General features: G+C 42.1%; 1 protein-coding gene across 3 annotated transcripts in view; it reads right to left on the bottom strand.

Annotated features, from left to right (window-relative positions):
• Nucleotides 1-697: 697 nt before the first annotated feature.
• LOC128666916 (oocyte zinc finger protein XlCOF6.1) overlaps nucleotides 698-14,409 on the bottom strand; it is a 258,096-nt gene continuing 244,384 nt past the window's right edge. For all 3 annotated transcript variants that reach the window (XM_053721734.1, XM_053721733.1, XM_053721732.1), the window contains one exon: nucleotides 698-1,899. In XM_053721734.1, coding sequence (XP_053577709.1) covers nucleotides 1,013-1,899 — 887 coding nt within the window. In that variant the 3' untranslated portion in view covers nucleotides 698-1,012. The remainder of the gene's footprint in view (nucleotides 1,900-14,409) is intronic.

The following is a 14,409-nucleotide window of genomic DNA, read 5'->3' as shown; positions in this document are numbered from 1 at the left end:
TTGGTCTAAGCACCCTTCTCACCAACACCTAAAGCACCTTCCTTCTTCACCTTCCTCCTGTGAAGGCAAAGATAAGACTAGTTTCCAGTAAGGTTTCATGGGTTTTAAGGGCTCTTCGAGTTTTGGAATCTTTGCCTCCTCCTATAGGCCAGGAGTATAATTACAAGAAATAATGGATCATGGAATTTTACCACCTTCTTGAAATATCTACTGCTCATCTTAAAATAAGAGAAAGTATGTTTGTATTGTCTTTTATGACACACTTGATAATACACATGCACTGTATTTAATGGTCATTTAAAGGGACATGAAACACTTTTTTCTTTCTTTCATGATTTAGAGAGAGCATGCAATTTTAAAGAAATTTCCAATTTATTTTAATTATCCAATTTGCTTCATCCTCTTGATATCCTCTGTTGAAGATAGGCTCAGTAGCTGCTGATTGGTGGCTGCCCATAGATGTCTCGTGTGATTGGCTCACCCATGTCCATTGCTATTTCTTCAACAAGGGCTATCTAAAGAATGAAACAAATTAGATAATAGAAGTAAATTGGAAAGTTGTTTAAGTTGTATTCTCTTTCTGAATCATGAAAGAAAAAAAATTTGGGTTTCATGTCCCTTTAAGTGATTTTATTACTCTATGCAAATATCAGAAACCTTCAATGAGAACAGCTCAGGCACACTAAGCATACATTGCTCTTTTAAACAAGTATCCTGGAGAAGTGTTTTATTCAGGAAAAAACAGGATTATATACAGTAAACGTAACCTGGAGATCAACAACTTGATGACTGATTGGCCAAAATAGTGGCTTCCAACAATGGTGTCTAAACTTATCTGGCTCTTTTAAAGAGGTATACAAATCATGCTTTCAGTTCCCAAACAGACAGGAAACTCACTGGACTTAACCATTACTGCAGGGCCCTGTCTGCAAATTGTTTGTTCCATTCAGAATATGTTCTGGTTTCATAAAAACCTTTACTGGAGATTAAAACATGCTTCACATTAAGAAAATTATATTGCTTTGTCTCCTTTATGGCTCTTCTGGTGTGTAATGAGACTGGATTTCCAGGTAAAACTCTTCCCACATTCAGAACATGAAAATGCTTTCTCTCCAGTATGAATCTTCTGATGACTAATAAGATTGGATTTCTGGGTAAAACATTTCCCACATTGAGAACATGAAAATGCTTTCACTCCTGTATGAATTTTCTGATGACTAATAAGATTGGATTTCTGGGTAAAACATTTCCCACACTGAGAACATGAATATGCTTTTTCACCAGTATGAATTTTCTGATGTTTAGTAAAATCTGATTTCTGGATAAAAGATTTCCCGCATTCAGAACATGAAAATGCTTTTTCACCTGTATGAATTTTTTGATGAGTAATCAGACTTATATGCTGGGTAAAACATTTCCCACATTCAAAACATGAAAATACGCGTTCTCCAGTATGAATTTTCAGATGCGTTTTAAGATCTGTTTTCCGTCGAAAACATTTCCCACATTCAAAACATGAAAACGGTTTCTCTCCTGTATGTACTGACTGATGACCAAGAAGATTTGATTTCTGGGTGAATCTCTTCCCACAAATAGAACATGAAAATGCTTTCTCTCCTGTATGAACTCTCTGATGTTTAATAAAATTTGATTTCCATATAAAACATTTTCCACATTCAGAACATGAAAATTCTTTCCCTCCTGTATGAAGTTTCTGATGTCTAACCAGACTTGATTTCTGGGTAAAACATTTTCCACATTCAGAACATGAAAATGCTTTCTCGCCTGCATTAATTTTCTTATGTGCAACATCACTTGATTCCTTGTTTTCAGAAGAATTATTTTCAACATTAGAATTAGGATCAGCACTCCAGCCTTTACTACAAATATCCCAGTTCTCTGTTGGAAAGAAATTAAATAAGGATAGTTATTTATAAACTACATTTTTTCAGATTTTTTTTTTATCTGAAGTCTAGAATTACGAGAGAACTATACATATACAAACACACAAAGGAATGCTACACATAATATCACAAAATCAATTTATGTTAAATTATGCAATTGATTTGTGCTTTGGAAAGATTAAGTAACATTTATAAATAACAGAAAAACATAATTTAAGCTTACCAGATAAATATTCCTTTCCTTCCTGGCAGGCAGAGTCCACGACTTCATTCCTTACTGTTGGGAAATACAACATCTGGCCACCAGGAGGAGGCAAAGATACCCCAGCCAAAGGCTTAAATACCTCCCCCACTCCCCTCATCCCCCAGTCATTCTGCCGAGGGAACAAGGAAAAGTAGGAGAAACATCAGGGTATAAAGGTGCCAGAAGAAATAATATAAAAAGGCAGCCACCCAATAAAAATAAATTACAGACGGGGTCGTGGACTCTCCCTGCCAGGAAGGAAAGGAATTTATCTGGTAAGCATAAATTATGTTTTCCTTCCATAAGGAGAGTCCACGAGTTCATTCCTTACTGTTGGGAAAACTATATCCAAGCTCCAGAGGACACTGAAGGAATAACGGGAGGGAACAAAAGAGAGGCGGACCCTAGTCTGAGGGAACCACAGCATGCAAAACTTTTCTCCCGAAAGCAGCTTCGGCCGAAACAAACACATCAAACTTGTAAAATTTATAATAAGTGTGTAAGATGGACCAAGTAGCCGCCTTAAAAATCTGATCCATAGAGGCTTCGTTCTTAAAAGCCCAGGAGGAAGCCACTGCTCTAGTAGAATGAGCCATTATCCTCTCAGGAGGCTTTTTTCCCGCTGTCTCGTAAGCTAAGCGGATGATACTCCTCAACCCGAAAGATAGGGAAGTCATTGTAGCCTTCTGCCCCCTACGCTTCCCTGAATAGAAGACAAACAAAGAGGAAGATTGCCTGAACTCCTTAGTAGCCTGAAGATAAAACTTCAAGGCACAAACCACATCTAGATTATGAAGCAAACGATCCTTTGCTGAAAAAGGATTAGGACACAAAGAAGGAACAACAATCTCTTGATTAATGTTATGTCAGACACCACATTAGAGAGAAACCCTAATTTAGTACGTAAAACCGCATTATCAGCATGGAAAACAAGATAAGGGGGTCACATTGCAAAGGAGAAATCTCAGAAACTCTGCATGCAGAGGCAATAGCCAACAAAAAAATAACCTTCTAAGATTACAATATAACGTCAACAGTATGCATAGCCTCAAACGGAGCCTGCTGCAAAACACGAAGAACAAGATTGAGGCTCCAAGGCGGAGCCCCAGATCTAAACACAGGTCTGATCCTAGTCAGAGCCTTAATGAAGGACTGCACATATGGAAATATAGCCAATCTTCTGTGCAGTAACACAGACACAGGGAACTAGCAGATAGACCCTTCTCAAGTCCATCCTGGAGAAAAGACAAAATTCTGTCAAGCTTAACCTTATGCCAGGAAAACCCATGCACTTCACACCAGTACAAGTAAGTCCTCCACACTTTATGATAGATACGATGAATAACTGGCTTATGAGCTTGAATCAAAGTGTCAATAACACTCTCAGAAAACCCTCTCTTGGCTGAGACTAAACATTCAATCTCCATGTAGTCAGCCTCAAAGAATCTAGGTTTTGATGTACAAAGGGACCCTGTATCAGCAGATCTCTGCGACAAGGTAACTTCCATTGGGGAGATGAGGACATCCCCAACAGATCCGCAAACCACTTCCTGCACGGCCACGATAGAGCAATCAGAATCACTGGTGCTCGCTCCTGCTTGATGTGGGCCACCACATGAGGGAGAAGCACTAATGGAGGAAAAAGATATACGAGTCTGAACCTCCATGGCACTGCTAGGGCATCTATCAGTTTCGCCTGAGAATTTCTCGACACGTACCTGGGTAGCTTGGAATTGAGATGGGATGCCATGAGATCTATCTCTGGCGTCCCCCACTCGCTGCATATCTCTGCAAACACCTTGGGTGGAGAGACCATTCCCCTGGGTGAAAAATTGCCTGCTGAGGAAGTCCACTTCCCAGTTGTCCACACCCGGAATGTGGATCTCTAACAGCATACAGCTCTGAGTCTCCGCCCACTCATCGCCAAGGGACTTCTCGTTCCCCCTGATGGTTGATGTAGGCAACCGAGGTTATATTGTCTGATTGGAATCTGATAAACTGGGACAAACCCAGAAGGGGCCAAGCCTTCAAATCATTGAAGATTGCCCGGAGTTCCAATATATTGATCAGAAGGGAGGACTCCACCTGAGTCCACAGCCCTTGTGCCTTCTTGGCACCCAAAACGGCTCCCCAGACGTTAAGGCTTGCGCCCATAGTCACAATCTCACAGGACGGTCTCAATAAGCACATGCCTTAGGACAGATGATCTGGACAGAACCACCAAGAGAGTGAGTCTCTGTCTAGCACAGTCTGTTGAGACAGATCTGAATGGTCGCCGTTCCATTGTCTCAGTATGCATAGTTGTAAGGGTCTGAGATGGAATCTGGCAAAGGGAATGATGTCCACACAGGACATCATGAGTCCAATCACCTCCATACACTGGGCCACTGAGGGTCTAAAGGAGGCCTGGAGGGCAAGACATGCAGAGGTTAGCTTTCAACGTTCTCTGATCTCTGAGAAATACTCTCATGGATATGGAGTCTATTATTGTCCCCAGGAAATTCACCCTGGCACTTGGAGTAAGAGAACTCTTTTCCAAGTTTATCTTCCATCCATGTGATCGAAGAAGACAGAGAAGGGACTCAGTGTGTTCATCTGCTAGAAGAAAAGATGATGCCTGTACCAAGATATTATCCAGGTAAGGCCCTACTGCAATACCTCGTGTTCTGGCAATGGCTAGGAGAGCCCCCAGAACCTTCGAAAATATCCTTGGAGCAGTAGCTAGGCCAAACGGTAGAGCTATGAACTGGAAGTGCTGGTCCAGAAAAGCAAACCTCAGGAACTGAAAAGGTTTCCTGTGTATCCGAACGTGAAGGTATGCATCCTTCAGGTCTATGGTAGTCATAAACCTGTCCTACCTGAACCAGAGGAAGTATTGACCGTATTGTTTCCATCTTGAAAGAGGGAACACATTTAGAAAATTTGTTTAGGCACTTTAAGTCCAGAATTGGACAAAAAGTTCCCTCCTTTTTTGGAACCACGAAAAGCTTTGAATAAAACCCCAAACCTCTTTCTGCTGTAGGTACCAGGACAATTACTCCTAGAGAGCAGAGATCCTGTATGCAACCTAAAAGGCAGTCCTCTTTTCTGGTCTTGTAGACAGTCTGAGAGTAGGAATCTGCCCCTGGGCAGATGAGATTTGAAACCTATCCAGTATCCCTGAGATACAACATCCAGGACCCAAGGATCCTGTACATCCTGGAACCAAGTGTTTGAAAAAAAGAGACAGTCTGCCCCCTATAAGATCTGATCCCGGATCAGGGGCCGCCCCTTCATGACGATTTGTTCTTGGCAGGCTTTCTAGTCTGTTTGGATTCATTTCAGGACTAAGCCGGCTTCCAAGTACTCTTCGGCTGCTCGGACTTAGATGAGGATTGCTGTCGTCGTGATTTGTCAGAACGAAAATTTGCTGTCCCTTAGGCCTATTCTTCTTATCCTAGGAAGGCACCTTTCCCTCCGGTAACAGTAGAAATAATGGAGTCCAGCTCTGGACCGAATAAAATCTTTCCCTTGAAAGGAAGAGAAAGGAGTCTGGATTTAGAAGTCCTATCTGGAGACCAAAACTTCAACCAGAGAGCCCAGCGGGCTAGGACCGCAAAGCCAGAAGCCTTTCATGCAAATATGCAGATTATTCGCCTAAATGCACAGATGAAGGAGTTAGCAATTCTCAGAGCCCCAGAGGTAGAACTTTTTTTAATTTTCTGCGATGAGAATTTTTTTAGTGAAAATTTTTCTGCAGTGTCTCTAAGGAGCCGGTGTTGCTGTGTTTGTTGCCCTTACTCATGTGCATGAGGACAGGTTCATGTACAGCCTTGCTGATGTCTGCTGTACGTTACCACAGTGTCAGTCTGCCTGAGAACCTGCTGTACTGTACTGCTAGAGTCTATATGCCTATTTTGGAGGGGCTTCTGCTCCATGCTTATACTGCTGATGTATAATATATGCTTCCTAAAGGATGGCACTTGAAATTAGTGTGTGTGTATATATATATATATATATATATATATATATATATATATATATATATATATATATATATATATATACACACACACACACACACTGTATATTATTTATTTATGACAACCTCAGAGTTGATTCCAGTAAAGAGATCTTTAAAAACAAACAAACACTGGAACAACAAATAATAGAATACACACCCATTTAAAAAAAAATAAAAAAAAATCTGTTATACATGACAAAGGCTGAAGCTTTTCCCAAAATTAGTTAAAGGGATATTCACAGTATTCTGAAAAAGGCTTGGTAAGGGTCCACAACCCCATTATTCCAATACTGTGCATATCCAATTAACTTATTTGGTAAAGTTTTAGCTTCTGTGATCTCTACACACACCCCATATACACACCCACACACCCAATATACACAACATACACACCCACACCATACACACACATTTATTAAAGAACAAAACAAAATCTGTCTAAGTATTTTGGTTGTCTCCTACACTCCTAGATTTACATTTGTTAAGCCCTGACTTAACTTTTCTGCAATGTGCTGTTACCCTGTACCGCACTGGAGTTTAGGAAGTGGAAGGAATTTGAAAAGAGAGGAACGTAGCAAATATTTACATTGAGATAGAATATAACAGTGACACCTGCAGGAATAAATTAAAAGTGCAGGCAAAAAAATGTTTTAAATGACGCTGCCGTTCTTTCTGCAGAGACCCTTCCGTTTCTGTGATAAGAATGCAGATCGCACAGTGTTCTGCCTTGGGGCTCAGAGCTTTAATTCTCTCCTGTATATCCTCAAGGGGAGTTTCCACCTCAATGAGCTCAGACAGCTACCAGTAGGTAGCTGCTCCAGCAACCATGGCTACAGCCGCCGCCGGTTGAAAAACCCTGTATGTTGAAACCTCTTCCTCAGCAAAGTATCCATTTTTTTATATATATAGGCTCTCTAAAAGGACTATCGTCCAGGGGGATAGTAGTACACTTAGCGCCATCCACCTTAAAGATGGAGCCCCACAAATCCAATTGAGAGTAAGGGACCGGGAATAATTTTTTAAAAGTAGACGAGGGGGAAAAAGAAGTTTCTATTCTTTCCCATTCGTTACTAATAATGTTTGCCATTTTAACTGGCACAGAAAAAGTCAGAGGGATCTTCCTTTATTCATGAACCCAGTCTAATTTAGGGATCTTAGGTTCCTCAGGGAGTTTAGCCTCTGGAAACTCTAGCGTAGACAGAACCTCCATTAATAAAAAACACAACATAGATTCCGGAGAGGTAGACGGCTCAGAGGGGTTGATAGCGCTATGAGTATTAGCAGGCTTTCTCCCTTCTTAGACTTTAGAACAATGCTTAGGCAAATGGAACAAAACTGATCAGGCGGGCAAACCACGGCCTCCTCACAATATAAACAGGAATTATTAATCAGGAGCGGAACCTTCTCTAATGTAGTATCAGAGTCCTCCATAGCTAAGTATATATCCACAGAAGGACAGACAAAAAAAGCTTTTATTAAAAAAAATGGCACCTTTATAATCCCAATGGCTGGGGCACTCACCACCTCCCAGACAGCTAACAGTGAAAACACTCTCCTTAGGAGTGATGTCCACAGCAGGATCATAGGAAAATGAAAAGACTGCACCCGGTCACGTGGTGCATAGAACAGGACTTCCCCTGCTATGAAAAAGGCGCTAAGCTATTATGAGCTGCGCAACATTTAAAAACAAAAGTGAAACCTGTTTGTGTCAAGCCAAAAGCACACAGTCTATGAGCCCAAAAACTATCACATTAAAGCAGTTATAAATAGCCCCTAGCTGTTCAAATAATCTCCCTGAAGGAGATATTAACGATTGATCCTATCGAGGCATAAAGGAGCCACACTGTGACCCTGTATAAGAAAAAAAGGGTATATATAAAACAGTCTTACCCTCCAGGATACATGCTGTGGAACAGACACAGCCTCTCAAGTGTGACAGTCTTGCAGCAACGCTCTGACATGGACTTGAGTGTGTAACAGCAAGCAGTGAAACTCGACAACACTGATTGCTCAGGAGCTGTTAGGCAACAGTCTGGATGGGTTCGCAGAAAAACTTTCCCTGCATCTCCAGACTCTAACTTTTATCCATACTCTCACTGAGAGGTTCACATTACTTGAATCTCCAGTCCTTTCTTGAAGGGAATATACCCATTACAGGACTATCCAAAATCTTCTGACACTTCTCTGCCACCTCCTATAGTGACGAAAGGCAAAGAATGACTGGGGGATAGGGGAAGTGGGAGGGATATTTAAGCCTTTGGCTGGGGTGTCTTTGCCTCCTTCTGGTGGCCAGATGTTGTATTTCCCAACAGTAATGAATGAAGTCATGGAAGGAAATGTTATATTACAAAGTATTACAATGCCCGCACCCATCTGTTCACTGACCACCAAAATTGGGCGCACTATCAAAACAGCTATATTTAGCTCCTGTTTATTTGAGCAATACTTTTGTGAAGTTTTTGTTTCTATATATCAACTGTGCCCTTACTTACTAAAATAAATGCCAAATTCATAACATACAACCCATAACGTCTAGATAAAATTAAATAGGTTACCATACATTTTGCTGTTATTATAATATGACTAAAAAAATATATTATATGTTATGTTCAGTGCACGGTGCAGCCTGTACTGGGGAATGTATAAGCTAGAGTTAAATTATGAGAGCATGAATACAGTGCAAAGTATCAGACAAACAAGGCTAAATGCACGTTACAATAAAAGCAGTTTAAATAGGTCTACTGTCACAGTAACCAGGCAGATTCCATACTTGCCTAGTTTACTGTGCATTTTTTCAGAAGTACACTTCCTCTAAGGAACGAGCGTACATCTGTTGAAACGTAAAGACTGAAAGTGCACCAATTTAGTGCACTTCTCATGTAGCAATATTCTAAATGAATGCAGTTAATGCTACTTAAAGGGACAGTAAAGTCTAAATTACATTTTCATGGTTTAGATAAGACTTATAACAGAGACCTGCATGTTTTATCATTTTTGCTTTGTTGTTAACCCCTTAATGACAACTGACGTACCAGGTACGTCATGCAAAAACTAACTGTTAATGACAATAGACGTACCTGGTACGTCAGTTGTCTAACAGAGTGCTGGAAGTGATCACAACCGCTTCCAGCAGCTCTGAGGGTATTGCAGTGATGCCTCGATATGGAGGCATCCTGCAATACCCTTTTACGAGCCTCCGATGCAGAGAGAGCCACTCTGTGGCCCTCTCTGCACCGGTAGCGATGGTGCCGTTGTCCGGGTGGGAGGAGGGAGCGTGTGCGCGCATTAGCCACACTGACACCAATGAAGTAGGAAGGGGAAAAAAAAGCTAAATCATTTTTTTTTTTACATATAAAAGGATCTGGGAGGGGGTGGGGGTATTGTGGGGGGGGCTGCTACACTACAGAAATAATAAAAAATAAAAATAAAAGTTGAAAATAAAATTAAAATACTTTGGTTTGTGGGGCCAAACTGGGTACTGGCAGACAGCTGCCAGTACCCAAGATGGTGGTAATTAGGTAGGGGAGAGGGTTAGAGAGCTGGAGGGGGGGGGGATCAGGGAGGTTGGTGCTAAGGCAGGGGTCCATCACAACTAAAATATTTTATTATTTTTATTTTAAAAAAAAAACCAAAAAAACTTTTATTTAGTACTGGCAGACTTTCTGCCAGTACTTAAGATGGCGGGAACAATAGTGGGTGGGGAGGGAAGAGAGCTGTTTGGGAGGGATCAGGGGGTGGGATGTGTCAGGTGGGAGGCTGATCTCTAAAATTAACCCTGCAAGCTCCCTACAAGCTACCTAATTTAACCCCTTCACTGCTGGGCATAATTCACGTGTGGTGCGCAGCAGCATTTAGCGGCCTTCTAATTACCAAAAAGCAACGCCAAAGCCATATAAGTCTGCTATTTCTGAACAAAGGGGATCCCAGAGAAGCTTTTACAACAATTTCTGCCATAATAGCACAAGCTGTTTGTAAATAATTTCAGTGAGAAACCTAAAATTGTGAAAAAACAGAATTTATGCTTACCTGATAAATTACTTTCTCCAACGGTGTGTCCGGTCCACGCCGTCATCCATAACTTGTGGGATATTCTCCTCCCCTACAGGGAATGGCAAGGAGAGCACACAGCAAGAGCTGTCCATATAGCCCCTCCCAGGCTCCGCCCCCCCAGTCATTCGACCGACGGTTAGGAGAAAAAAAGGAGAAACTATAGGGTTCTGGGAGGGGGTGGGGGTATTGTGGGGGGGGCTGCTACACTACAGAAATAATAAAAAATAAAAATAAAAGTTGAAAATAAAATTAAAATACTTTGGTTTGTGGGGCCAAACTGGGTACTGGCAGACAGCTGCCAGTACCCAAGATGGTGGTAATTAGGTAGGGGAGAGGGTTAGAGAGCTGGAGGGGGGGGATCAGGGAGGTTGGTGCTAAGGCAGGGGTCCATCACAACTAAAATATTTTATTATTTTTATTTAAAAAAAACAAAAAAAAAAACTTTTATTTAGTACTGGCAGACTTTCTGCCAGTACTTAAGATGGCGGGAACAATAGTGGGGTGGGGAGGGAAGAGAGCTGTTTGGGAGGGATCAGGGGGTGGGATGTGTCAGGTGGGAGGCTGATCTCTAAAATTAACCCTGCAAGCTCCCTACAAGCTACCTAATTTAACCCCTTCACTGCTGGGCATAATTCACGTGTGGTGCGCAGCAGCATTTAGCGGCCTTCTAATTACCAAAAAGCAACGCCAAAGCCATATAAGTCTGCTATTTCTGAACAAAGGGGATCCCAGAGAAGCTTTTACAACAATTTCTGCCATAATAGCACAAGCTGTTTGTAAATAATTTCAGTGAGAAACCTAAAATTGTGAAAAAACAGAATTTATGCTTACCTGATAAATTACTTTCTCCAATGGTGTGTCCGGTCCACGCCGTCATCCATAACTTGTGGGATATTCTCCTCCCCTACAGGGAATGGCAAGGAGAGCACACAGCAAGAGCTGTCCATATAGCCCCTCCCAGGCTCCGCCCCCCAGTCATTCGACCGACGGTTAGGAGAAAAAAAGGAGAAACTATAGGGTGCCGTGGTGACTGTAGTGTATAGAGAAAGAAATTTTTAAACCTGATTAAAAAACCAGGGCGGGCCGTGGACCGGACACACCGTTGGAGAAAGTAATTTATCAGGTAAGCATAAATTCTGTTTTCTCCAACATTGGTGTGTCCGGTCCACGGCGTCATCCATAACTTGTGGGAACCAATACCAAAGCTTTAGGACACGGATGAAGGGAGGGAGCAAATCAGGTTACCTAAACAGAAGGCACCACGGCTTGCAAAACCTTTCTCCCAAAAATAGCCTCCGAAGAAGCATAAGTATCAAATTTGTATAATTTGGCAAAAGTGTGCAGAGAAGACCAAGTCGCTGCCTTACATATCTGATCAACAGAAGCCTCGTTCTTGAAGGCCCATGTGGAAGCCACAGCCCTAGTAGAGTGAGCTGTGATATGTTCAGGAGGCTGCCGTCCGGCAGTCTCATAAGCCAATCGGATGATGCTTTTCAGCCAGAAAGAGAGGTAGTAGTAGCTTTTTGTCCTCTCCTCTTACCAGAATAAACGACAAACAAAGAAGAAGTTTGTCTGAAATCCTTTGTTGCTTCTAAATAGAACTTTAAAGCACGGACTACATCTAAATTGTGTAACAAATGTTCCTTCTTTGAAACTGGAAGGAACAACTATTTCCTGGTTAATATTCTTGTTGAAAACAACTTTTGGAAGAAAACCAGGTTTGGTACACAAAACAACCTTATCTGAATGGAACACCAGATAGGGTAAATCACACTGCAAAGCAGATAATTCAGAAACTCTTCTAGCAGAAGAGATGGCAACCAAAAACAGAACTTTCCAAGATAGTAACTTGATATCTATGGAATGTAAAGGTTCAAACGGAACCCCTTGAAGAACTGAAAGAACTAAATTTAAACTCCAGGGAGGAGTCAAGGGTCTATAAACAGGCTTGATTCTGACCAAATCCTGTACAAAAGCTTGTACATCTGGCACAGCTGCCAGCCGTTTGTGTAACAAGACAGATAAAGCAGAAATCTGTCCTTTAAAAGAACTCGCTGACAATCCCTTATCCAAACCTTCTTGGAGAAAGGAGAGGATCTTAGGAATTTTAATCTTATTCCAGGAGAATCTTTTGGATTCACACCAACAGTTTTATCTTTTCCATATTTTATGGTAAATCTTTCTAGTCACAGTTTTTCTGGCTTGGACCAGAGTGTCTATCACTGAATCTGAAAAACCCACGTTTGGATAAAATCAAACGTTCAATTTCCAAGCAGTCAGCTGCAGAGAAACTAGATTTGGATGTTCGAATGGACCTTGTGCTAGAAGATCCTGTCTCAAAGGTAGCTTTCATGGTGGAGCCGATGACATATTCACCAGGTCTGCATACCAAGTCCTGCGCGGCCACGCAGGAGCTATCAGAATCACAGAGGCCTTCTCCTGTTTGATCCTGGCTACAAGCCTGGGAAGGAGAGGGAACGGTGGAAACGCATAAGCTAGGTTGAACGACCAAGGCGCCACTAATGCATCCACTAGAGTCGCCTTGGGATCCCTGGATCTGGACCCGTAGCAAGGAACCTTGAAGTTCTGACGAGATGCCATCAGATCCATGTCTGGAATGCCCCATAAGTGAGTCAACTGGGCAAAAACCTCCGGGTGGAGTTCCCACTCCCCCGGATGGAAAGTCTGACGACTCAGATAATCCGATTCCCAGTTGTCTACTCCTGGGATGTGAATTGCAGATAGGTGGCAGGAGTGATCCTCTGCCCATTTGATGATTTTGGATACCTCTCTCATCGCCAAGGAACTCCTTGTTCCCCCCTGATGGTTGATGTAAGCTACAGTCGTCATGTTGTCTGACTGGAATCTTATGAATCCGGCCTTCGCTAGTTGAGGCCAAGCCCGGAGAGCATTGAATATCGCTCTCAGTTCCAGGATGTTTATCGGGAGAAGAGACTCTTCCCGAGACCATAGACCCTGAGCTTTCAGGGAATTCCAGACCGCGCCCCAGCCTAATAGACTGGCGTCGGTCGTGACAATGACCCACTCCTGGGACAACCACCAACGGAGTGAGTCTCTGGTCATCTGGTCTACTTGAATCTTTGGAGACAAGTCTGTATAGTCCCCATTCCACTGCTTGAGCATGCACAGTTATAATGGTCTTAGATGAATTCGAGCAAAAGGAACTATGTCCATTGCTGCAACCATCAACCCTACTACTTCCATGCACTGAGCTATGGAAGGCAGTAGAATAGAGAGAAGAACTTGACAAGCGTTTAGAAGCTTTGACTTTCTGACCTCTGTCAAGAAGATCTTCATTTCTAAAGAATCTATTATTGTTCCCAAAAAGGGAACTCTTGTCGACGGAGACAGGGAACTCTTTTCTACGTTCACCTTCCACCCGTGAGATCTGAGAAAGGATAGAACAATGTCTGTATGAGCCTTTGCCTTGGAAAGAGACGACGCTTGAATTAGAATGTCGTCCAGATAAGGTGCCATTGCAATACCCCTTGGTCTTAGAACCGCTAGAAGGGCCCCGAGCACCTTTGTGAAAATTCTGGGAGCAGTGGCTAGCCCGAATGGGAGAGCCACGAACTGATAATGTTTGTCCAGAAGGCGAACCTTAGGAACTGATGATGATCTTTGTGGATAGGAATATGTAGATACGCATCCTTTAAATCCACGGTAGTCATATATTGACCCTCCTGGATTGTAGGTAAAATTGTTCGAATGGTTTCCATTTTGAAGGATGGAACTCTGAGAAATTTGTTTAGAATTTTTAAATCCAGAATTGGTCTGAAAATTCCCTCTTTTTTGGGAACTACAAACAGATTTGAGTAAAACCCCTGACCTTGTTCCACAGATGGAAATGGGTGTATCACTCCCATCTTTAACAGGTCTTCTACACAATGTAAGAATGCCTGTCTCTTTATTTAGTTTGAAGATAAGTGAGACATGTGGAACCTTCCCCATGGGGGTAGTTCCTTGAATTCTAGAAGATAACCCTGAGAGACTATTTCTAGTGCCCAGGGATCCTGAACATCTCTTGCCCCTACTGAGCGACTTTTCCAGTTCCTCGAACCAGAACCACGCCGCTGTAGTGACAGGAATAATGCACGAAATAGGTTGAAGGAGGTAACCTTGCTGTACAAAAAACATAATTTATGTAAGAACTTACCTGATAAATTCATTTCTTTCATATTAGCAAG

This window comes from Bombina bombina, chromosome 7 (genome assembly GCF_027579735.1).
Source record: "Bombina bombina isolate aBomBom1 chromosome 7, aBomBom1.pri, whole genome shotgun sequence".
NCBI classification, from domain to species: Eukaryota; Metazoa; Chordata; class Amphibia; order Anura; family Bombinatoridae; genus Bombina; species Bombina bombina.
Note: the sequence above shows the minus strand (reverse complement) of the source record. Positions and strands in the feature narration are given on the sequence as shown.